Raw genomic sequence first — 27,282 nt, 5'->3', positions numbered from 1 at the left:
CACGCCTTTAATCCCAGCACTCGGGAGGCAGAGGCAGGCGGATCTCTGTGAGTTCGAGGCCAGCCTGGTCTACAAGAGCTAGTTCCAGGACAGGCTCTAAAAAAGCTGCAGAGAAACCCTGTCTCGAAAAACCAAAAACGAAAATGCTGGATGACAAATCCTCCCCAAGTTGAGGGATGTAACTAAGTTTACTTGTCACAGCAGGCATGTTCAAAGGGTCCTTTCTCTGAGTGGTTGAAGCACACAGGGAGTGTGTGATGGCTATTCTTGGTTACCAATTTAACTACCTCTGACTTTAAATAAAACCAAAAAAATGGAGGGCATACTTGTAGGGATTTTTGCTTAATTTGAAATAGAGAGATCCACTTCTAATCCAGATCTATGATTGTGGGTACTGGTGAGTTGCAGGTCTGGAGACCTTTTACTCATTATTGTTACTCATATTGCCCAACTCTGTGTTTGACTTAACTTTGTAGTGATCATTAGATAAAACCCTTTAAGGATTTGAGCTTTCACCATCCTAGAGGCTACGAATATCCTAAGGTATTATATGAAGCCCACAGCAGAGATTTTTATGCTCTGCTCTGGACTGCTGGCCTGAGTACTACAAACACTTTTAAAGAAACACCAAAATTTGTGACTTTTTTTGTTTTATTTCTAGAGAAATCTTATGAAATTGTTACCATATTAGAACGTTGTATTTGGGACAAACAGAATTTGTGCTCTTTTTCCACTGTCACAAACATTTGGCTCCTGAATAAAATTTGTCTTATTATTTTTGAATTGAGCTTTGCGGTTTTATATCAACATAATCTAAGGGTGTCTTCTCTCTCTCTCTCTCTCTCTCTCTCTCTCTCTCTCTGTCTGTCTCTCTCTCTCTCTCTCTGTGTCTTTCTCTCTCTCGTTTGCTTGCACTCTCTTGTTTGTTCTCTCTCTCTCTGTGTCTCTCTCTCTGTGTGTCTTTCTCTCTCTCTCGTTTGCTTGCACTCTCTTGTTTGTTCTCTCTCTCTCTCTCTCTCTCTCTCTCTCTCTCTCTGTCTGTCTCTCTCTCTCTTTCCCTGTAGTCCTTCCCTTGGTCTACATGACTTTTGGTCACCAACTTGCATTGGTTGTATTGATTGGCCTTTTATGTATGAACTGGGAGGGCAAACTATCTCAGCTGTGTTTATAAATTGCCAAATGGTGTTGTAGAAGAAATTTTTCTATGAATACTGCAGATTAGATTAAGGTATTTTTAGTTAAATAAACATCATACTGAAGGGAACTGGATTGCTTGCTTAGAACTCTAAAATTCATCTCTCCATGAATTATTTTATTCCTTCCATTGTTCTTTGCCATTTTGAAGACATGAACAATGTTCACTTCTATCAGAAAAAAAATATATATTTGAAAGGCAAATTATGTATTTGAAAATTGAGAATACAGTTTCTTGTCATCAGATTGAAGAACCATTGACATCAATATTTGTTAGATTATTATGGCTAACAAATAAGACTATTGTAAAACTATCAAAATGACTAGACTATTAAGACTAGTTAAGAAATCCTGGGAACTTAATTTATTAAAAACAGAGGATGCCTTGTAAAGCATCAGAGTATAATCTGTTTAGTTTTCATTTTGTTAGCACATGGCATGAAGGAAGTCAATCAGATTCTGGAGAAACAAAGTTTTCATTTTTTTTACCCGTGCTCACTACATATCGCTTCAGAGTATTCAAACTGTGCTTATTATAAGGCTAAAAAAAGAGAAGAAACATAATTCAATGCATTTACTCAAAGTTATATTGTTTTGGTACTGTTGGAAGTAAACAAAAACATGAAGAAGTCAATGCAGGACTTCATGAGCAAGGAGAGGATGGATTCGGGTGATGCAGAAGTTTGTCTTTTCAGGGAAAGCTTCCTTGAAAGGATTAATTGTACATTCCAAACCAAAGGCATTTCATTAGGAAGATTGCTTGAGGATATACTTAGCAATAAATTTTACACAAAACATAGTTTCCTTGCATGTTGGCTTTATCTGGGATTCTGGAAGAAGAAAACCAAATTTGCCTTTATCACGGAGCTCAAAGGCAAATGTGTGCTTGATGCCTGCGTGGTAAGCCCAGTCTAAAGAAGAACCTGATGTTGGGTCTGCAAAACAGAATCAGTAAATATTTCATTAGAGGCAAGATTCTTGTTTTAAGACATGGAGATTGTTGATGCCGAAGAGATGACTCAGTCGATAAAATATTCGCAGTTTAAAGATTAAGTCCTGAAATTGGATTCTCAGCACCCATAAAAAAATCAGATATGGTGGCTCATGCCTGTAATGACAGTGTGTTGATAGGATCCCCAGGGCTTGTTGACCATCCAGTTTCTCCAGATGGTGAGTTTCAGTTTCCATGAGTGGCCTTGTCTCAAAAAAATTAAGTATAAAACAATAGAGAAAGAAACCCAGTGTTGGCTTTTGGCCTCCAAACTCAACACACACACACACACACACACACACACACACACACACACACACTCAAAATTGCATGTGTAAAATTAACAATAAAACTATTTATATGTATGGGTAATTGCAGTACTGTCAAAATAGTGCAAACAGTACAGAAAGCGCTTACAATCTACCATATATTTTAAATATGTACCCATTAAAAACTTTTAATTTTTTTCTTTTATTACTTTTAAAAATAGTTAATATATAAAGTGATTTCATTGTGACATTTTAATATATATCTGACTTTATAACTTTTTCACACTTTTGATCTCTTGTCATTTATGCTCTCAGAGAAAATCATTTACAGTTATAAGACCAAGAATATTCAAGTTAGTTACTTTAAAAATATATTTAATACTCTAATTTCAAACTTTATATCAATTTTTTGAAACTTTACTAAAGTTGTCATTATTTGGAAAAATGCTAAGATATTAACATCTATAGAGAGGTTGCTCTCAATGTGTATGTGTGTATATACTTACAGTATGTATGAAAATGCATGCTAAATATAGATGCATACACATACAACATACTGTAAGTGCATGTATGTATTTTCCTTTATGTAATGCAATAGTACTTTCGTGTGTGAAATCATTGATGTTTTATGATACACTTAATTGATACCAATATTTTAAGTTTGAAAAAGAAGAATTTAAAGATTTTATAAAGAAAGAAGGGATATTTGGGTGGGAAGGGTTACCGTTCAATTATTCAATAGCTACTTATGGTCACTCATATGCCCAATAGACTTTATATGGGCTGAGCACAGTAATGAATTTATCTAATTCCAATAGTACAGAGATTTAAACAAGAGCATAGTGTGAGGCCAGTGTGGGCTACTTTGTAAGACCCTACCTCAAACAGAAAAATAAACAAAACCCAAAACAAACTTAAAACAAAAACACACTACCTAACCAACCAAAACAACCCCCAGAACAATATATTTATTTGTCCAGGAGAGGTCAGGCAATACAGGGTTACCAGGGTGACTTGTGGTTTCAGGATCTTGTAATTTAAAGGAGACATAAGGGTAAAAACCTTAGTGCAGAGCACAGCTGTAATTACCACAGGAAAGGAGTACTACTTGGTAAAGATTTGAAAGAGAAGCAATGTTGTGCTTGATGAGCAGGACTCATACTCAGACATGTCAAATTCCACTTTCATTTTGCACATCATATTAGGGAACCAAAGTAAGATAATATATATATATATATATATATATATATATATATATATATATATATATATATTTCCAGGTGGAAGTAGAGAAAGACATTCTGGCAGGTGAATACCAACAGCAAAAAATCCAGAAGGATTTTAGGGACTTGTGAGGTCTGTTTGGGCTGGAGTTAAATAAGCAGTGAGTGGGAAATTTTGTAAATCTTATAGGTTCAGACTGTTTTTTTGAGAACCGATAGAAACTTTCATATTCTTTATACTATATGCAATAAAAAGCCTTGGTGAGAAAGTCTAGACAGCTAAATGGTAGGCACCATGAAGTGAAAGGCAGAGAGCTAGAATAGAGACAACACACCAGGAATAGCAATGGGGTAATAGATAGCCTAATTTGATAAAACTGACTAAAATTTTGATATATGTAGTGGGAAAAATCTGTATTGCTAACAAAAATTGGGTGAAGTAAGGAAATGGGAGGACCAAAGAAGAGAAAGGAGGTGGCATTTGGCCTTATTAGGGAGACATTCAGGAAGGAGGCTGGGGAAGTCAAACTGTTACTAACAAAGTGTTATGTGCAGAGGTGATGCATATATACTTAGGGTTATTTCCTTGTTGGTGGATGGATCTTTGGTTTTGCTCTGATACTATCTGATATTTAACATAACTTCCTCTTTCATTTTGCTTAATTTTTATCCTTTTTATTTCAAGAAGTCTATATAGTTAGATTAGAAATCAGTTTTTTATTGTTTTTATTCAGCTATATAATTTTCTCTGCATCTCTCCCTCATCTTTCCTTCTTCTCTCTCCCATGATTCTATGCGCCCAATTTATTCAGAAGGTCATGTCTTTTTCAACTTCACATGTACATTAGATCCATGTGTGTCTCTCTTAAGGATGTCTTTATTGTCTAGGTCCTCTGGGATTATGAATTGGGGACTTTTTTGCCTTATGTCTAAAAGCCACTTATGAGTGGCTTTACATAAAATACATATAATATTTATATTTCTGGGTATGGGTTATCACACTCAAAATGATGTCTTCTTGATCTATCTATATGCCTGCAAATTTCAAGATGTCATTTTTTCTGCTGTGTAGTACTTAATTGTGTAAATGTACTACATTTTCCTTATTTATTCTTTGGTTTAGGGGCATTTAGGTTATTTCCAGGTTCTGTCCATGACAAATAATGCTGCTTATGAACATAGTTGAGCACATGTCCTTGTGGTATGATTGAGCATCCTTTGCATATATTCCCAATAGTATTGCTGGGTCATAAATGATCTCAGAAATTTTACCAAGGAACTTTTACAACTCATAAACATCTTCAATTAATGTAGCAGGATTAACTAAAAATTAATTAATTAATTAAATTTTATTAATTAATTAATTAAATTAATTGATTAAAAATTAATTAATTAAATTCAATTAATGTAGCAAGATTAACTAAAAAAATCAGTAGCCCTCCTTTACACAGATGATAAATGGACTGAGAAAGAAACCAAAGAAATATCACCCTTCACAATAGCCACAAATAAAATATCTTGGAATAACTCTAACCAAACAAGTGGAAGACCTATATGACAAGAAGTTTAAAAAATCTTTGAAGAAAGATATTGAAGAAGACACTGGAAAGTGGAAAGATGTCCCATGCTATTGGGTAGATAGAATTAACATAGTAAAAATGGCATTCTTACCAAAAGCAATCTGCAGATTCAGTTCACTGCTATTCAAAAAACAATCTTTAGCAAAATCCCAGCAAAATTCTTCACAGACCTTGAAAGAACAGTACTCAACTTCATATGGAAACAACAACAACAACAAAACAAGGATAGTCAAAACAATCCTGTACCATAAAGGAACTTCTGGAGGCATCACAATCCCCAACTTCAAACTCTTTTATAGAGCTACAGTGCTGAAAAGAGCCTGGTATTGGCATAAGAACAGACAGGAGTACCAATGTAACCGAATATCAGTCCACACACCTATGAACACCTGATTTTTGACAGAGAAGCAGAGAATATAAAATGGAAAAAAGAAAGCATATTCAAAAAATGGTTCTGGCATAACTGGATATCAACATGTAGAAGAATGAAAATAGATTTATATTTATTGCCATACACAAAACTCAAGTCCAAATATATCAAAGACCTCAGCATAAAACCAACCACACTGAACCTCATAGAAGAGAAAGTGGGTAGTATACTTGAACACTATGGCACAAGAGTACACTTCCTAAATATAAGCCCAGTAGCACAAACATTGAGACAAACAACTAATAAATGGGTCCTTCTGAAATGAGAATCTTCTGTAAAGCAAAGGATATGGTCAAAAAGACAAAATGGCAGCCTACAGAATGGGAAAATATCTTCACCAACCCCACATCAGACATAGGTATGATCTTCAAAATATACAAAGAACTCAAGAAATTTTCCATCAAAAGAACAAATAATCCAATAAAAAATGAGGTACAGACCTGAACAGAAAGCTCTCAACAGAGGAATCTAAACATCCTTAGTCATCAGAGAAATGAAAATCCAAAACAACTCTGATATTCCCTCTTACACCTGTAAGAATGGCCAAGATCAAAAAACTGATGATAACTTATGCTGGAGAGGATGTGGGGTAAAGGGAACATGCCACCAATGCTGGTGGGAATGCAAAATGGTACAGCCGCTTTGGAATCGAAAATTAGGAAACAACCTACCTGAAAACCTAGAAATAAGATTCTTATAGATGACACATTGATATTAAATGTGAGTTATCTTGAGTATTTATACAATGAATTTTAGAGAAAATAATAGTTTTTGATTCAATCATGAGGACATGCTATTATTTTATTATGTATGAAGATATGCATATGTCTCTATTATCTAATAACCTATCTGTTCTCTCTACTCTCAGTCTACTATTCTTTCCTCCTGCACTTCTCAGCCTTTTTCTGTTATTATTTCCTTTGTATTTAGAAAGATTCCTTTAGCAGTTATTTAAAGGTAGATCTGAAGGTAACAAGTTCTCTGTTTCCTGTGTCTATTTCCCCCTTTGCTCATCTTTAGTACCTAAGTTTGCCAGTTCTTTCTTTTCAGCATCTGAAATTTCATTGATCTTTTTGATCTTCATGGTTGCAATGGCAAACAGTCAAATAAATGTTTTTGGGTAAGTCATAACACACTTGTTTTTGAAGAAGTGTATAGGATTCTAGTTCCATGTCCCACATTTATGGTAAGGTTAGGGGCTATGATGTAATAACTAAAATACTTACATTAACATAACTATACCTCCTTTTAATTTTTCCTTATATTGAAAACAGATTTTTTCTCATGTAATATATCCTGATTATGTTTTTTCCTCTATATAATCTTCCCATTTCCTTCCCAATTTCCCTTCCATTTGAATCTATTCCCTTTCTGTCTCCCATTAGAAAACAGACAGGCTTCTAGGGGATAATAATAGATAAAATATAATATGATAAAATAAAATCAACACATTGGAATTGGACAAGAGAAACAGTGAAAAAAGCCATAGAGAAGGCACAAGACTCAGAATTTTAACACTCAGTAATTCCATAAAATTATTAAGCTGGAAGTGATAATATAAATGCGGAAGACCTGGTACAGACCCATGCAGGTCCTGCCCATGCTTCCCCACTCTCTGTAATTTCATATAAGCTATACTTATGTAATTTAGAGGACATTGGTTTTGTGGTGTCCTCCTTCCCTTCTGGCTCTTACACACTTCATGCCCTCTTTTCTACCGTGTTCCCTGAGCCCTGAGAGGAACAGTTTGATGGAGACATCCTAGCAACTATAACTCCTGTTATAAGAAAAAAATTACCTTGATACACAGAGTTTGGTTTTTGGAAAAATAAAATAATGTTTTGATTGTTCATTTTATTAGTTGAAAATAAGAAAGTTTATTTTCACAAAAAGTCACAAAAACCAAATAAGGGAAGTCATATGCATAGCAGTGAGGACTTTGGTTTTGTTATAACTTAACTTTGTAATTCCCTTGCCAGTCTTTGTAAGTGGGAGGTAGTATTTGCTCATGGCTTGGTGTGTTTTGTTTTGTGAGGATTAATTTAAATCATGAGAATTAAGTGCTGGGCCTAGTGGCTAGCAAATTAGTTGACAAAAAATTACAAATGATACTTAGAACACATGCTGAGACTTGATAAGCTATTTCCTCCTGTTTTTGTGAATGGAGTTTTATATGAACATAACCATACTAATTTCTAACTTATTGTCTTTGGCTGCATTTGAATTATAATTCCCCAGTTGAGTAGTCTCAACAGAGCCTATTCTGGTATTAAAGTCAAAACAAATAGCTGACCTTGTGGAAAGTTCATTGATTCCATGTAGAAAGAATAAAAGATAAGAAAGTTCTGTAAGGCTAAGCAAACTAAGTATAAAGCCAATAGCAATGAAAGTCTATAATATTTTTTGAATGAGTATAATATTAAAGAATTAGAAATTGCGATGAGGATCTAAATAAAAGAAGAGAACTCAAGCCTTACCAACTCCTTTCCTACTATACCACACATATTCATTTACCTGTAACAGGAAGAATGGATCAGAGGGAAAAGAGACTATGAGTCAACACACACACATACCGTAGATTAAGGGGAAGACATTACTAGAATTGAGACAAGGACAAAGAAGAGAAGATTCAATTCAATTTAAATAGATGAAACTAGATGTTGCCTCCGCTCCAATTAATTCTTGTTCTGGCAAAGATTAAACATTCTGTTGTGGAACAGAACAGTAGATGAAGTAAGCTATAAATTTCTATTAATTTAATAGTTTATCTTAAATTTATAGGTTTGTAGAAGTTCATTGCGATTTGTTTCACAAACTGTCCTAACTCAGAAGACAGGCAATCCTGCCTTTCAGGTGCACATATAATGTAGAACCTCTTGCAACAGCTGGAATTTATAATCTACAAATTTGGTAATTTTATTTACTAATAACATAGACATAGCTAAACAACTATAGTAAATGAGAGGAAAAACTCACACATTGTTGATGCAATTGGACCATAGGTGTAACGGGTTTCATATCTAGTTGAGAGAACATCAGTTGCAATTCTTGAAACCTTCAACTAGAGAGAAAAGTGAGACTGGATTACAGAATATTATATGAATACATTTTTTAGGAGTTAAAAACCAATTTTACAGGTTATTTAGTATTGGAAGATCAAAATAATGTAAATGACTAGGTAAAAATATTATCAAAGTGCAATCAATCAATCAATTATATGGAATAATGTTGCATTTTATCTCTTTCTCTGTATCCTTTAAAATAGTTTAAAGATTTATTTATATAAATATATAATTGTTTGAATGTTTTGCCTATATGTATGTTTGAGCATCACACTGGTGTCTGGTGCCCATGGAGGTCAGAAGAGAGTAACAGATTCCCTGTAACTGGTGTGAGAGGGCCTTCTGTCTGTGTGTTGCTTTTATTGGTTAATGAATAAGGAACTGCTTTGAGCCTATGGCAGGGAAGAACAGGACTATGCAGGGAAAGCTAGGCTGTATGCTGGGAGAAAGAAGGGCAGAGTTAGAGAGAAGTCACGGAGCCACCGAAGACAGATGCTGGGAACTTTAGCCAGTAAGCCACAGACACGGGGTGATACACAGATTAATAGAAATGGGTTATATTAATATGTAAGAGTTAGCCAATAAGAATTTAGCACTATTGGGCCAAGCAATAATTTAATTAATATGGTTTTCGTGTGATTATTTTGGGTCTAAGCTAGCCAGGCGGCTGGGAACCAACAAGCAGCTTTCCTCCAACATGTAACTGAAATTACAGACGGTTGTGAGCTACCATGTGGGTGCTGGGACTCAAACTCTGATCATCTTCAAAAACAAGTGCTCTATACAGAGTAACCATCTTTTTAGCTTGGTGTGTCCTTTCTTTCAGATTCGCTTTTGGAGTCATATATTCAAAAATTAGTTTCATTCATCCCTTTCTCTGTAATAAGTCCATTACTGATACAAAACTTTCTCTACTTGTGTAATAGAAGAAGTGTAGTTGATTCATTTTTTAACTCTTAATTGATTAAACTTGTATGTATCATGCATGTGTGGGAATTGAATATAGAATACTGCATAATAGCCAAACTCTTGACCACTGAACTGCATCTCTAGTATAGCTTACTCATCATTAAAATGGTCCTGTTATATTAGGGTTTCTCCTGGCATGGCACTTATTCATATTTAATCAGTTGTTTGTGATAAGAAAGTAACTGTTGAAATGAATGCTAATGAACACAGTATTTAATATATTTGAATCCAAATGAATGCTTTTCCATTGCTATGTATAAATGTATTTGATTAAAGAATTTATTTTACTTAATATATAAATAAAATGCTGCTGTATAAAAACTTTCAATTTACTCAGAAAGACTTGCTATGTATATCTATGTGCATTTTAATCCCTATCTTCCTTTTTGTCATAATATGCAACTGCCTTGCTGTATCTGTACAAATTAAATAACTTATGGGTTCAGTTTCTTAGCTAGAATGGATCATACACTACAGTGCAGTTACAGAATACTAATGTATTTTCTTCATGTATAAATGGAATTAATGTTTGCTTAAAATTTCATATTTAGTTAATATTAAGTGCCACTGTGAAGAATACAATTGAGTGAGGTCAAGATAAAAATTATGAACCAAATTTCTCTTAAGATGTTTTGAAATGTCTAAGTCACAGCATTAGCTATGTCTGCTAACTACTATGTAATTTGGGACACCAGACCTTGTATACTGACCGTCTTTTCTTCTACAGTAATTCAAGAGAGTTACCTACATGTGCAGGTTAACTGTGTTTATGGTGTTCTTTCTAAAGCTTATATGATCAAATAAGATGCAGAGAAAGAAAAATAATGTTAAGTGGATCACTAATTTGAAATGATATCATATTCTTACTGACAGAGCACTATAATATTCTTGTGTTTTCTATAGAGTAGAAGAATTTATTTTTTCAGATTTTAATAGGGAAAATTATCTTGGAACTTTTTCTGTCTGGTGTCCGGAGGTTAGATCTATCTGTCTCTGCTGCTCAATTAGGCTTTTACCTTGCATGGTTTTATAGTGTAACTCAAAGAAAGTATTAAATACTATTGTATTAGAATTCTATTTTACTGCATATATTAGGATTCTATATTTAGATCATTCAATATTAGAATTCTATTCTTGTTGGTCTAGATTCCTTTTTCTTATAAAATTTTTCTTATAATCACATATAATATTTTATTGTTTATAACTATCAAAATATTTAAAGATTTAACTACAGAGTAAAATTCACTAGTCCTAATTTTTTGGTATTAAAATGTGGGGTCTTGGTGTTGTGGCAAAAGTGTATTTCTAGGATTTGGGAAGCTGAGGCAGGGTAGATGGTGAGTGTAAGTTGAGGCTGGGTCACATATTGAATTCAAGGCCAGTCTGAATTACATACTAAGACTTTGTTTCAAAACAACTACCAAACAAAGTGAAACCATTTCAGCATACACCAAAGCTGTTAAAAAATACATTCAAAGTTAATGATGGTGTAAATGTACACACGCATATGTGTATGGATATGAATACGTATGTGTTACATACCAGATCATCATAGTTGGGTGGCAGTTTGGATGTGTAGCCATACGGAAATAATAGCACTTGGGAGTAGGAATGAAAGGTGATATAAGCCTTGATTGAGTTCTTATGTCTTCGAATGAAGTTAGTGACAGCTTTTGTCTCTTTTTCAGACTCTGCTGCAGGGCCCCTGTATGCATTCAGGCATGGGTTTGCGGTGTTTGAAGAAGCTACAGAAGAAATGTGGATGAGATCACAATGCACTGTCCACTAACACCACCCCTGCCTCTTTTGGTTCACCCAAAGTTTAAGACATGAGATATCTCCGGTTACATGGTCATTAGAGGTTTTGTGGACATATGTCCCATAGACTGTAGAAATATTCTTAGCCTTATTTGTCATCCTTTTTCAGGTTATAGTAAAAACACAAGCATCCCAAGGCTTAGAGCCTAGATCCACACCAGTTTCCATTCAACCCCAGCTCTGACTATTGAGAACTGGTGGGAATCTCCTGTCTTGAGCCCAGGTTTCTTCAGTATCTTTCAGGAGAAGTCTGTCTATTGATTAGGGATAAGTGCTACTATTTCAATATTCATTACAGTAGAATAGAGTTAAAGGGTATGGTGACCTTTTACAAACCAAAGTAGGTAAAGAAGAAGTGCACAAATTGGGGCAGAGGTATGGTCTCTCTAAAGTCTACAATGATAAAATTGTGTGTGTAGAAATGAATGCATCGTCTGAAGTAACAGGTCTAACTGGTCACTGTATCCCTAATATACTTTTTAGCTGATCTCATCCCTAATTGTTCTTCATTAAACAGCTGTAGAATCATTACTTGTATGTTGGTTTTAACCACTGGTATTTCTCAATTTCTATAAAGTTAAAAAGTGGTAAGGCCCCAAATCACCAAATCACCAAAATATCTGTTTGTTTGTATGTGTGTGTGTGTGTGTGTGTGTGTGTGTGTGTTTTATGTTCAGTAAGAGGTGGCTCAATAGATATGCAACATCTTTTCCTGTTTCCTCCCACAGAAAACCTTCAAAATCTTTCCATGGTACTGATGATTATCTTCTATTTAAGAGATAAGGAAATCAACACTAACTCAGGGGATATCTATTATTGCTGAAATAAATAGGTAGTTTATTTAAACTCATGGTCTAAATACAAAACCATTTTCTTGACAACAAATCTACAACTCACAGTTCCATGAGACATCAAAGTTCCTGTTGAGGTCAGTGCCAATGCAGGTCGAATTCTTGTTCTTGGAACGGTTTTTTCTCCACATTCGGTCCTGCCAGAAGGGACATCAGAGTGTGGACACATGTGCAGCTGCACTATTCAGTGTTACCACCTCAGATTCTCTCTGTAAGTTGAGATCTCTATAGCTAACCTGATCTCCTTTATTATAAAGAAATGCTTTCTTACAATATCTAATTTTTAGACACAATTTTTAATCTTAATGTTTTTAGCATTGATGAAAATTTTCCGTAAGTTTATGGAAAATGGTTGATTAGTTTTCTGTATTAGAAAATAACCATTACCTGCCTTGGAAAGAAGCAAAACATTCATATTATTTTAATAACACCCTTGCAACTAGAATATCACAGTTGATCAATGGGCAGAACATAAGAAATTTGAGAATGATCAGCCCTAAATGTTACTTTCCTAAGTGGGATACCTGTATCACACCTTTTCCTTTCCTAGGGGAAGAGAGATTGGAAAGAATGTGAAGAGCCAGAAGAGGTGGTTGACAACAAGAAAACTGTTTTCTAGACACAACAGGGCAGACACACGTGAACTCATGGTGACATGACAGCGTGCACTGGATACACCAGACAAAAGTTCAGCATCAAGTGGGGAGGTGGGCAGGAAGTCCCGCCTTAACTGAGGAGCTATTGACATTTGATTGCTGCTGGGAAAAAAGAGTCAGTTTTCTTTAATGATACTGGGTATATCAAGCACTCCAGGGCAAGCCCCATACTCCAGAGTAGTCAGCTGACACAAACTGGACTCCATGTCTTTTGTTTGCTTGTTTTGCTTCATTTTTTAAGACAGAAAACATGAAGTTGGGTGAGTATGGATGTGAAACTGATTCTGGGAAGAGATGAGAGTGGGGAATAAAGAAGATAAAAGTGTATTGTATGAAATTCCCAAAGATTAAAGAAAGATATTTCTTAAAAATTTAAAACGTTACTTATGTGAATTGTAATCAAATAGTCATCCAAACCTTTAACATAATAAACAACAATACATGTGCATTGAAATCAGTGACTAATAAGTTTCTTAAATACAACAAGTGTATATAGAGCAGTACCTGAGTCCATGACCAAATATACCCATCTACATTGAATACAGGCAGAACGTAAAAAGTCATCCGGTCCAAGAGTTTGGTCATGATTCTGTTTTTTCCATAACTCTTAGTGGCCTAGAGGGGATAGAAAGTGAGGTTGCTATTGAGAAAGCTAGATCCTATTAGCCATAGCTACCACTCTTTGAGTTGTTTTCCAAGGTTATAAGATTTTATACGGTTTTAAAAAGTACATAAGGATAAATGACTCATATAGGTTATAGGGAAAAAGCATTTAATAAATGCAGGGACATGAAATGAAATGAACAGTCTTCAAAGGTCCACTTAACTATCCAAAATGGAAACTGCCAGATGTAGCTTGTATAACAACAGAAGAAATACAATCAAGTGAAAGGGGATAATGCCAGGTACTTGATAAGGTATTTGTCTTGTGTCCCTTAAATAAATATAGCTCAAATCTGTGAACCTAGAGAGACAGGAACATTGGAGAAGATTCATAAATATTTATAAATATGACTAAAGAAAAATCCTTTTCTGTGCTGTAGATTCAACCAAAGTTCTTGCACATACCCAGCATGTGGTCTGCTGTTGATTCATACCTCCAAGCCAGAGAATTCACATGTGCATGTGTGTACAGGTGTGTTTTGTGCACCTGGGAGTGAAGGCCCGAGATTGACAGCAGATTCAGATGACTGCCTTAATTTTTCTCTATTCTCATTGAACTCAGAGCTTGACCATTTAGCAAGAGTGAATGCCAGAAGACCCCAACGGCCATTTGTCTCTGCCCTATCCGAGTCCCCTCCCCCAGTGTTAGGATTGTAATCATGCACTTTGCCCATTATTTTTTACATAGATACTGGGGGTTGAATTCTGGTCTTCATGCTTGTGCAGCTAGCACTTTACTGACTCAGTCATTCTCCTGGTCTCACAAAATTAATAAAAATCTCTGGCAATTGTATATGCTTCCTAGAAATCACAAAACATTGGGTTTAATTTCTAACAATAATGATAAAACAGAAATTTAAATGTCACAAATTCAGAAATTGGCCTGTCAGTGTTTCTATTTTCTGGCATAAATTCCAACAATTATATGAGCTTTCTGTGGGTATCAAAATTCTCAAACAAAAACAAACAAAACCCCTGCCCATTCTTGGAAAATTCCTCTCAGGATATGTACATGCATATGTGTGTGTGTGTGTGTTTCAGAGACAGAGACACAGACAAAGGGAGAGAGGAAGTGTGTGTGAAGATCTCACCATGCAGCCCAGAACAGCCTCAATCTAGTTCTTCTGCACAGGTGTCCCAGGGCTGAGATTGACAGCGTGAAGGAAATTCCTTGCAGTCATAACGCTTTGTCCTTGTTACTTGGTTAAGAGGGGGTTTTGGTCTTTAGTTGTAATTGTCAAAAAAACCAAAATTATAAGTCAATACTATGCAGCATCTTTCCTAGTGAACGTATCTGTGGGTCCAACAATCATTGTTGTGGGTGTTCCAAAGTGCTATGTGAAATAGTTGGTTGAGAAAGTTAAAATAGGATGTGTCAAATACATTGTCAGTAGATATTCAGAAACATACAAACTAGATCTATTCGTATAATACAAGCTGTTACTCAGTTGAAAAGAATAAGTAGGAAAACCCCAAGTTTGTATATGACCAATAAAATTAGTTAAGCAAACTAAAAATTTATGTTCTTAGTTTATCAAAGAAAACAAATCTCAGTTTATAGCATAAAAGAGGTATCAGATTATTATATAACTGCAGGATAAATGTCAGTATTACAACTAAAAGAAGGTGTTTTCATTATTATAAACTTTCAGGTAGAGTTTAAGAATTTATAAAATGATGAATAAAACTCAGGCCTGTATGTGCTGCCAAAGGAAAATGGATATTTCTCTAATTAGGTGGAACATCACACTTTTGGAAAGGAATGTTGTCAGTCAGTAAAGTCTGGAGACCAGTTAGAGAGAAGCTGATTGTGATTGGCTCACTTACCTGATAGACAAACCACTGACAGAAAGCTGGGGAGACCCATTCTCGTGCATGAATGCCACAGTCCATGAAGATAGCCTTTCTTTCTCCATCTTTTTTCCCAATCTGTTAAAATAAGGGATTATTTTGCATTAGTTCACTTTTTAGTTTCTTATCATCCAGTAATTCATTTTCTCAAACAATTATTTCCTTGTCTATCGTTGAACACGAATCATGCTTATGCTTACTGTCCTCAGGGAAGCTGATGGTAGCTATTCTATCTATACATAATTCTTCATCTATTACAGGACAATTTTTTTTTCAAAAAATTTTCCAAGGTTTCAAGTTGCTTTTAAGGTTTTCTAAAAAGCAAACAAGACAAAACCAACACAGTCAGGGGATAGAAAGATAGTTAAAGTACTGCTCTCACAGTGGGTCTGAGTTCTGTCCCCAGAGCCCATATCTAGTGACTAGCAACTGCCTGGAACTCCAGCTGCAGGGCAACTGACTCCTCCTTTTACTCCCTTGGATACCAACATTCACATGTACATATTCATATGTAGCTATCCAAGCAAATACATCCTATTAAGGCTAACACATATCTTCAGAAAACGAAATGTAGTATCAGTGAGAAGGCTCAGGGGATAAAGGCACTTGATGCTAAGCCTGATGACCTGGATGTAAGGGAAGAACTGATTCTGATGGTTGGCCTCTGTCATCTACATGTTCTATGACATGCATGCAGCTACAGACAAGTACACACAAACACACACACAAGTAATAAAAAAATTAATACCTAAAACCTCTTCTTGGACAGGATGTCACATGCATACCTGTAATCCCAGCACTCCTGAGTTTCAGGTCAGCCTGGGGTATGCAGCAAACTCAAAACTGTATCAAAAATATCTATGTTTCCAGAAAAATAAAATAGCAACCACACTATATATTGTTTTTCTTACTCCATTGTTAATGTTCTGTGCTAAGAATTTTAAAGATAGTTCATAAACTGGAAGCATTTAGCCTGGGGTGTGGCCTGGTACTGTATGTTAAGTGGCCTGGTACTATATGTTAAGTAAGGTACAGGATCTGCATCTGTTATTTGAAAGGTTTCTGTTTTAAATAGAGTTCAGATTTAGTTTGGGTGGATGGAGACACTGATTAATGGAGATATATGATGTGGATGCCTACCTAGTTATTAATGAGCTGCCAGGGAGGAGAATCTTTGTGTCTACAGAGTCTGGTAGTAGTTGAGTGGTGGTTCCTTCATGAATCTTGAGCTCTGATAAGCTCTGGTCTTACATATGCATTATACTTAACTTTTTCATCATGATATTCATTCACTAGTTTCATTTCATCTTATTAGATTGGAAAGAGGTGTGTAGACAGGGCCACTGCAAACCATTATAACAGAGTTATCCTGTGAAATATTTCTTGGTTTTCTCATTATGTAATTTCTAGTAAGTTCATGTTCCTATGTTTTTTATTGCATCAGAGATTGTAATATATGTTCTTGAATTGACAAACAGAGTTTAAACTTTCAAAAAATGAAATGACTTCCAAATTTAAATTTATCTCAGCTACCACTAAGTGACTTTTGTGCCCATGTTTTAAGATAACAAGATAATTAATGGTTCTTGAATTATTTTTACCTTGAGAACATATAATGGATTATCTTCAAAAGTTGATCCAATTTTGATTCTTGAGACCATTTCAGGATATTTCTCTACAATTTTTTCAGTCCAAGAAACAATCTTAAGAACAAAATCAAATTCAAAGAATTAAAATAAAGGAAAATTGCCTTGGGCAAAAACCACAATCATTTAAAAAAGACTATACTAGGCATTGTACACCATACCTTGCCCCAGTCATTGTATTTTGCATAACTGTGCCTGCCTGAGACTTCATCAGTCACATCAAACTGTTTCTCTATCTCTTCTTGTAGATCGTGTATCAGAATTCTGTTTGACAGCAGAATGATAAAACACATTTATCACATGAACATTTAATCACGGGAAAGAGAACATTTATCTTTCATTTCCAGGAAAGTGCCTCTTCCTCTCCTCTATCTAAAACAAATCCCATTTCCTGATTGCTCTGCGCTAGTCATCTCCTTTAAACAAGTATTGTGTGGCATCTTTTCCCCATCTATCTGGGCTATGTCTACCATTATGATAGTTCTGGATTCATGTTGCTATCCAGAACTTATAACAACCTTGCCCAGAAGTAAAGATTATAGTAAATGTACATTATGTATGACATTTCAAAGAATTTGTATGTAAAATAATTCACTAATGTGATTGATATTGCTTATATGCTTAAATAGTATCATTTGCTCTATATTTAGTTAAATAAAAATAATTATTTCTACTGCTTTTTTCACTTACAATGAAGTAGTGGCATGTTTGAAACCATACATCTGACTCAGACTGTATCTATATAATACACCTAACTTCCAAAGTACACACAGTCACATCTATATCACACAGGCAGCAGTGAGTATTCTCATGCACAAATTTACAAAACAGATTTTATTGCTTAGCTTTTGAAATCTGGGGAGAAAGTGGAATAAAAACAATGATGGTAATAAAACTGCGAATTCAGCACTTAGCAGAAACCAAGTATTTTTCTAAACTTTTATGTTCATTAAGTCACTTCATCTTTACAAGGAATTCTTACCCTCATTTTGCTGATGACAAAACCTAAGGCACAATGTGTTCAAATGTGTTATTTAATGATAGAGCTAGAATGTGAGTGGCTAGAGTGATTTTGAGGGGGCAGAAAAGGAGTCAGAAAAAGTCATTAGGAGGGTGAAACTGTTGGGGTAAAAAAGTTTATGCCTCCACTTTCAATTTCATCTCTTCTTGCATCAACTCATCTCACTATTTCCAAGATCTTATAGATTGGAGCATTTCTGGCCACATAAGTTCTGTCTGTATTGAAATTTCAGTGTTAACTTTTCTCCCAAACTTCTAAACACATCAAACTACTAACTCTTAAATTTTCTTTTGTACTTTGTTCTAAATGTGTTTAACATGGTCCAGATTCTGTTTTATATACATTGTTTGATCCTGTTAATATTATTACCATATAACAAATAAGAAAGCTATTGCTCAGAAATACTATATGCTTATAATTTGTAACTGTTTACACATTCATTTGTTTATTTATTGAGTGTATGTATGCATATGCGTGTGCATGCATGTGTGTGTGTTTTGTGTGTGTAGAGGCTAAGGTGGACTTGTAGGAGTCAGTTCTCTCTTCTCATGTGGATGTCTGAGACCAAATTCAGGCAGACAGACACATCAGCAAACTCCTTTACTCACCCAACCATGTTGCCAACCCTGTAGTTAATGTATCTGTGTATTTGGAGTTGGGAATTAGAATCCAAAATACTTCAACTTTGTTTCAAAAGTGCTATTTTCATTATGTACATAAATATTTTAATGTATTTTTTGTTTGTGGATTTGCTCTCCAGGATCATGAACTTATTCTTGAACTCATGTGTAGACAGAGACTGCTTGTTCATTTTCTGGCCAACCCAGACCCAAATAATAACACAGAAATTGTACTAATTACAACATTGTTTGGCCAATAGCTTAAGCATATTTTTAGCTAACTCTTACATCTTAAAATAGCCCCCTTTTTATTAATTTATGTATTGCCACTAGGTTGTGGCTTACCAGTACCAGCATGTTATTCCTTTGGCAGCTACATGGCATCTTTCTGACTCCACCTTCTTTTCCCTTCTATCTCTGCTTGGAATTCCCAACTCATTCTATTCTCCCCTGCCATAATTTCAAGGCTATTTTTAGAGAGTATAAAAGAAGGGTGAGATATCTATAGGCCAGTGTCTAACTGCCATGTGTTTGTGTGTGTGTGTGTGTGAGAGAGAGAGAGAGAGAGAGAGAGAGAGAGAGAGAGAGAGAGAGAGAGAGAGAGGCGAGAGAGAGACAGAGAGACAAAGACAGACACAGAGAGCGACAGAGAGAGAGAAAGAGACACAGAGAGAAAGAGACAGAGAGACAGAGAGATGGGGGGATTGTTGTTAGCTTGTTTTATACAACTGGTCTGGGCTCCCTTGATGACTATGTTATAACAGAGCTATTTTACAAATATACTTTTAGATTTTATAAAGTTGGATTTTGATAGTTTCCTAATTGGGTTACCATGTGCATTGAGCTCTGGATTTGATGAAATGGATTTTCTAATGTCTGAGGAATATCATACAGTGAAAAATAAACTTTATGGTATAGACTTGTTCTCTAGAGAGAGGAAGAGCACCTGATGAGAGCCTTAAGTTCTCCATTGCACTGAATGTGTTTGTGTATGAAAGCTTATGTTTATTTATGCACATAAATGACCTTTGCTCTTCCTGAGCTAATGAAAGGAACCAACCCTGTAGAATCAGTCACTTCTCATAAAAATCCTGTGAAATGGCTCCTTTGATATCATATTTTAAATAGTGACAAATAACCAACTTGGATGAGCCTGGGCACAGACAGTTTTGCTTCAGAATGTTTTTCCTACCACTCCCCTATTCATTTTTATTTTATTTTTATAAACCATGATCTTTATCTCTTGCAGCCAAGCTCATATGTTTAAGAAATAACAGCTGTATGTTCAGAGTAGGAAGAAAAGTGAATGGAGTAGCACTCTAAGTAAGTCATTAGCTTTATCTGATTGAGACAAGTATTTAACATGACAGATTTACATTTGAAACATAAATTTGTATCTGGATGAATATTGTTAGGTAATCAAGCATTGACCTAAAGTGTTGAATGTAACCTTGTGAGTTTATATACTTGTACCTTGAAATCTATATAATCTTGTGGAGTTTTTAATTATGATTTTATTCTATCGTACCATCTAAGTTTTATTGAATTAACAGATTGTTTCTGAATTAATTTTTATGAATAACTTTATTTTCTAATTTTAATTTTTGATCAAAGAAAAGACAGTGCTAATGATTATCTCAATGTGAAAAATTATTAAAAAAAACACATATGGTTTTAGCTGCAATTGAAATGTGGTAACTGCCCCCTGGCTCCCAATTCAGTATGTGTATTTTTCCCATTTGCCAGTCTGCTTGGGCTTCTTAGTACATACTTATTATTTTTACTCTGTATTTGATCTTTTATGACTTTGTAAAAGTATAAGTAAAAAGAAACTAACATGCTACTTTCAAATCAAATTAGTTTTAGTAGTTTAATTTTCTGAAAATTAAAAAATATGATGCGTAGGTGCCTTAGATTAAATAATGGTCCGTGTGCCCTTTTTAATATAGAGTGTCTAGACTAAGTGAATTATTGTGTCCAGCCAATTTCTGTGGCTTTAGTCAGCCAAGCCTTTTTCTTAGAACTCTCCTCTGTTATGGACTGACACCAAGTAATACACATATGCAAATAAAATTATGTACTTGGGGACTGAATTTTAATTTTTTTGTTTTTACAGATAACTTTTCATATTTATATTTATGAGGGAGGTATTTAGTTACCTGGCTTCCACATGTCTGAAACTAAATTTAGACACTTTCTAGAAACACTGTAGTAAGTAGATAAATCTAATTTTAGTAAATAGTTTAGCATTTTGCTTCTTGATACAGGAAACAAGAAACTCTCTGGGTGTCAGATGAAATGACACTTGTGAGGCTCTCATTACAAGGCCACTTCAGATAAGAGAGGCCTGCAGGACCCAAGAGGGGAAGGACAGTATCTGATTAGATGCATGGTGTCAGCCCCTTGCCTCAGTCTTCCAGTGGTCCACATCACCATCTATGGTCATGTCAAACATTGTACATTTTGTCTGCGTTAGAAGAGTAATAAGGAAAGCAGAACTCTTTATTTTTGATCCTGCTGTTCAAACCAGATTATATAGAATTTGCCTGAGCACTGCTGTGTTTTAGTTTGGGCTAGATACTTTGTGAAAATTAAGTAATACTAGGAACTGATATCAGGTCTTTATTAATTATGTAAACTGAAGGATGTAGCTACTGAAGCACAAATCGAAAGTCAGAAGTTTGGTTATGGAGTAAATCTATATAGAGAGACTGGAGTGGTATATGGCTCATGGTTGTTGTTCAATCAGTTACAATTTCTTTTTACTCTTCCATGAGGCAAAATGACTTACTTCTGTACCTTCATTATTTGAAGTTCTCTCTTTTGCAGTTTAAGTCTTGTTCTATTGCTTTGTTTTTTTGTTGAGGTCAATTTTTCTCTCCTAAAGAATAGAGTTAATTTATTGATTTCTCTCTCTCTCTCTCTCTCTCTCTCTCTCTCTCTCTCTCTCTCTCTCTCTCTCTCTCTCTCTCTCTCTCTCTGTGTGTGTGTGTGTGTGTGAATGAATTTTTTTATATATCAGGTCAATTTAAAAAAGAAGACAGTGCTGATTATTACGATTAGTCCATAAACCCTGACCTGTCATCAGTTATGATGACATGCCCCTTCTTAGGCTGCCCTGCTTGTTCACATCTGAGCCCTCTGCTTATGTAGCTGGAAGATGTAGGCTGCTGCCATTTATTCAGATCAGAGCAAATGTAAGATGGGGACTGAACTGCCAATAACCCTATCACCTCCATAAATGCACCCCAATAATCTGAAAGAAACTGTGAATTTTATCATCTATACATAGTACCTTAGTGTTTGGCAGACCCAATTTTAAAATAGCTTCATTGTATGGATGTAACTGTAAAATATTTTACTGAATGAGGTAACCCATATCTAGGAAGACAAATGCCAAATGTTCTCTCCTGCTTGTGAAGCAATTCTTTAGATGGGAGTAGATCTGAAATAAATGCAGAAGCCTGGAAAGTGAAAGGGAGAGGAGGATAAACAGGGAGAAGAGCTTAACCTGGGGAGGTTAAAGGGAGAAAGCAGAGAAAACTAAAACACTAAAATATTTGAAAAAGCTGTAGAAAAGCATATTGTTTTATTAATTTATTAACAAAACCCTCAGTTCCAGACAAGGGAAACATCTCTTCATGCTGTTGGTCAGGGGATCCAAGTTATACCCTTTCAAGACAATATAGGCTATTTGAAGGTAAGACCTATTGCTGAAGACACCACACACTTCAGACACATGACTTGCTGATCTACCTAGAAACTTTCTCCTTGAGGATTAGATTGTATAATATCAGAAGATGTATGTAAGCTTCCAATGGAGAGAAACAATCAGCAGTCATACATGTTTGAAAAAATTTATGAACCATAGCAATGATCATCTGGCAAGATATCCCCTAGTAACCTTCCTGTCTCCCATTTTTCTTTCTTGAACTTTTTATGGTTGTTGTTATTTGTTTTTTGAGACAGGGTCTTTCTATGTAGAGCAGGTTGTCCTTGAACTCACAGAAATTCTCCTACTTCTCCTTCCAGAGTGCTGGGATTAAAAGCATATGCCACCAAGCCAGACCACTGGCACTTTTATATTAAGGATAAACAATAGCTTTCTAGTTGTGCTTAAAGCCCATTCAGTAGAAAGAAATTCATTAGTGATACTGTAGACCTAGTCAATTTCTATGGCTAGAGACATCATAGAACCTACCTAGAGCAGTGGTTCTCAGCCTTTCTAATGCTGTGATCCTTTAATACAATTCTTCATGTTGTGGTGACCCCAAACATAAAATTATTTTTATTGCTACTTAATAGCTGTAATTTTGTTACTGATATACATCATAATGTAAATAATTTTGGAGACAAATGTTTGTCCAAGGAGTCAGAATGTGTAGGTTGGGAACCACTGCCCCAGAGGAAGATCTATTACTGCTATTCCTTCTAAATCACTATAGCTTCTAACTACATTCTAAATCCTTATACATATACCCATAGACTTAGCTCACCAAAGAAGCTTCATTTTGCAAGAGATAGCATCTTGCAAACATCCTCAGCTGGTAAACTGTGGGGTGCCAGCCCTAGTTTGTACATCTAGGATACAATCTTTTCAACTAGGTTTTGAGGACTTGGAAGAGAAGGTGTAAGAACTGTAAGAACTACAGGGTCAGGATTTCTGCTGAAAGATAGTGACTTTGAGACACAACCAGTTTTCTGCACCTGTGAAATCCCAACAATATAATTGTCTACACAAGGTCTGCATAATGACCATAGCAGTCAACACACCAACATGGATGGGACAAGCTTTGCTAGTTGAAGAGCTACAAGAAGTCTATAACTGCTGAACGAGAGATGATCACTTTTCTTCAGGGATAAGGCCCTTGATATAGGTCATATAGGTCATATAGTCCTATATGGTCATCCCTAAATACATGTACCTATGAACAATGCCAAGTGATCTCAGTAAGGATGTGTGTGTGTGTGTGTGTGTGTGTGTGTGTGTGTGTGTGTGTAATTATAGAAGATGGCATCATGAATTCCAGAGGCTGTGGATGGAAAGACCCGGGAAGAGTTGAAGGATGGAGAGAGAGGGTTGGAAATGATGAGAATACAGTGTACTCATATGTAAAATCTACCCTCAAAACTTCAAAGATTTGTAAACATCCCCAAAATTTCAAAGTTACCCAAACTCTGATTATGAAACATAAATGGATATTTCTCCAGGACTTACTCATAGTTCATTTTATGTTGTTCCAAGATAGACTGGATAGTTTGAGAATCCTTCTCACTAACTCGGAAATCCACTGTCATATTAGCAGCGACATCATGAGTAATATCAGGATACCAGAAATCAAGCTGTGGAGACAAGCCCACTGTTAGCTCTTGGTTTGTTTGTTTGTTTGATAAACATGTATATATTTAAAAAGTTAAATGTGGCCATGCACACCTGTAACTTCAGAATGGTGGGGAATAAAACATGAGGATTTCCAAGGCTTGTTGGTTCTTGGGTTTAGGGAGAAATCTTTTCTCAAAGAAAAAAGGCAAAGTGATAAAAACATTTGAAGATTTCTTCTGGCCTCTCTTTTTAGATTGGTATCATACATGCTACCAACACACAGGAGAACATGCACTATAGTAAACACAGATACCACACACACACTGATCGCATATTATTCACTATAAAGTGGTGTAGAGTTCTGCTTAATGAATAAGGTAATGAAAAATTTTTAGACAAATGTATTTAAGAACTATTGAATATCAAGGAGTAAGAAAGAAAATTATACTAACTAGAATTTTAGGACAATACATTTATCAGAGAAAATAGAAGAGACAACTACTTTAGTTAATATCCCTTTACTTCTATCATTCTGGATGTGAACAAAATTATTTCATAACTGTTTTAATCACAACTGGCAGTAATCCAGCTTTTATAATTTTCTGAATTCTCCCATGCATTTCTCTTTGAATTCTGGAATTTCTGGAAGGTTTGTATTTGTCAAGAAGATATACTTTATTAACTTTTTTTAATTTTATTATTTTGGTAGTACATTCTTGATCAAGTCATTGGAACTGATTGTTTTTTCAGTGTTCCTTAAGGAAAAAAATATGGCCATTAGGATTCCTTGGTGAGTACTGTGGATATAGTGAGGTGAATATGCATTCTTAGACATCCTGAGATTTCATAAGAGATGTTTTCCTCTTTACTATGTTCCCACAGCTGAGAATCTCAGCGATTTGATGAATAAGCCAACAAGGAAAGGATTTTGGTTAAAATAGAGAAAAATCAATTGCTTGGTTCTTTATAATAGCTGTCACTTTTGAAGCCAAGTGAAGTACAAATTCCCAGTCAGGGTGATGTCAAGGAGATGCTCAGTCTTTACCACCACACTCCACCTTTAAGATGTAAAGAAGATGCCCATTCTCCACCATTATACTCCACCTGGGAAATATGAGAACAATATCCTGTCTCTACCATCACTGCAAGATTGAGGCATGTCCAAGTCACCTTTGATGTCTCTTAGTTACATTGCACGTTAGCTTTTATGCAGTCCATTATGGGACAACATGAGATTTTTATGAACCAATCAACACATCTGTTTACTTTGAAACATTATATAAATTGGACACATCACCATTACACAGTAACAAATCTGTGTTAAAGCAAGAAAATGTGGAGGAGGAATTTTAAGATCAAAGAACTGTTGTGAGCATTTATTAAGCAGTAGATGCAGAGGTCGATGCCACAGAAGTGTCTTACAGGGAAGTTGTTAAGAAGAGGTTTTGTGTGGCAGACAAAGCCAAATATGCATATTTCCATCATGTTAGGTAACAGCAGAGGAAGGAGAGGGTGTCCTAACAAAAAAGAGCAAGGGAACTTTTAGGTTTTATGGGCCGATCTCAGTCTTGTAGAAACAAGAAGACTCAGCCAGATAAAAAAAAATATTAGATAATAACATTCCTCATGAGAAAACAAATACAAGATGGTGAAATTGTGATGTCCATGAAACTCTATGGTCAGGAAACATAGAGGAGGGTCTTGTGCTTGATAATAAAGAGGCTAGCCAGGCGGCATGTCTTGGAGGACACTGGCTAAACCAAAACCCACAGAAAATGCTCTAAAAGTTTTTTTAAACAAAACCAGAAGGCTGTGATATCCATTGCTGCTGCTGCTGCTGCTGCTGCGTGCAAGATTGTAAGCTGTATATTACAGAAGCAGAGGTCAATACCCCATGAGCATCTGAAACATGCCTAAAGCCACAAAGTCAGTTTAGCTATGATTTGAACCCTTGCATCTGGCTCTGAACAACAGGCTGTCCTCATAAACATTTTCAAATTAGGAAGCACAGCTGTCAAGTTTTAAGATTGCGGAAGGTGGAACTGAAACACTGGATGCTGGTGTGCTAGTGAAGGGACACCAGAATTGCTTCAGTAAGAGGCAGGAAGGACTTGCCATTGACAGCACAGAGGAGGTGATCATGTGGGTGTGAGGAATGCTCAGGAATTAGAACGGACAGAATTTGGCTGATTTGACTGAAAAGATGAGTGTCACTAAAAAGCCAGGCTTGGTTCTGGGTTTAAATCTGATTGTAATTTTGGCCATTTAACTTACTATCTTTTTTACTTTCAGTCCAGTGTTTTAAAGGTGCTTCATTGCAAATCTACTGGTAAATATGAAACAGAAGGAAGGTGACTTGTGTAAAAGAAGTGGCTGAACCAGTTCCCTTTTCTGTTGGAGTTTAAGGAACTGCTTTACTGTTAAGAATTTCTTTCGACAGAGTACCCACTCTTGGCAAAGTACTTTACAGTCATCAGTTTGTACTTGAACAGAAGTTTCCAGAAGAAATTGGAGCAGATACTGGGGTGGGCTGATGCAGGATACAGACGAGAGGGAAAGGGGGCAATGAGAAAGGTGTCAACAATGTCCCTTGATTTATATATTTATTAAGAAGTGATTGCTTGTGAATCTGGAAGGAAAAGCAATGAATTATTGAAAGAAAATAAGGTTGTCTATGATCCAAATGGTGCCTGTCATCTCACTTTTTTGTCAGTCTTTGGTGTCCCTGTGGTCATTGAAAAGAAAATAAAAAGAATATCTCTTACAGAATAGAAAAGAAAGATGTAACACTCTTCTGAATGTTTTACCTCAATGGTTTGGGTCAAGTCCTTCAAGACGCTTGCTTGCTTTCCATCCTGGGGTTTTACTCGGAATACCTTCTCCCTTCAAGTAAGCAAAAGACAAAAATCAAAGAAGCAAAAATAAAGAAATAAATAAACAAACAAAAAACAAAAAATAATAAAAAGACAAACTAAACAAAAATTGTAAAGACATATTCCTTCATTTTCTTCTCAGCCAGAGACTGGATCAAAGGAAGGCAAGTTTACCTGTCAAAGCGAACATGAGCAATCACAAGTGTGGTAGAGATCACAGCCACAAGCCAAGAGAACTTCAT

General features: G+C 35.5%; 1 protein-coding gene across 1 annotated transcript; it reads right to left on the bottom strand.

Moving 5' to 3' along the window:
- Nucleotides 1-1,941: 1,941 nt before the first annotated feature.
- Nucleotides 1,942-27,282, bottom strand: Cpa3 (carboxypeptidase A3). The gene is made up of 11 exons (XM_038348245.1): nt 27,215-27,282; nt 26,975-27,050; nt 24,063-24,187; nt 17,365-17,467; nt 17,159-17,260; nt 15,534-15,635; nt 13,548-13,658; nt 12,434-12,524; nt 11,261-11,463; nt 8,664-8,748; nt 1,942-2,129 (listed from the first exon to the last, which is right to left on the bottom strand). The coding sequence occupies exons 1-11, from the start codon at nt 27,280-27,282 to the stop codon at nt 1,942-1,944; spliced, it is 1,254 nt and encodes a 417-aa protein (XP_038204173.1).

The sequence above is a fragment of the Arvicola amphibius genome, chromosome 11 (genome assembly GCF_903992535.2).
Source record: "Arvicola amphibius chromosome 11, mArvAmp1.2, whole genome shotgun sequence".
NCBI classification, from domain to species: Eukaryota; Metazoa; Chordata; class Mammalia; order Rodentia; family Cricetidae; genus Arvicola; species Arvicola amphibius.
Note: the sequence above shows the minus strand (reverse complement) of the source record. Positions and strands in the feature narration are given on the sequence as shown.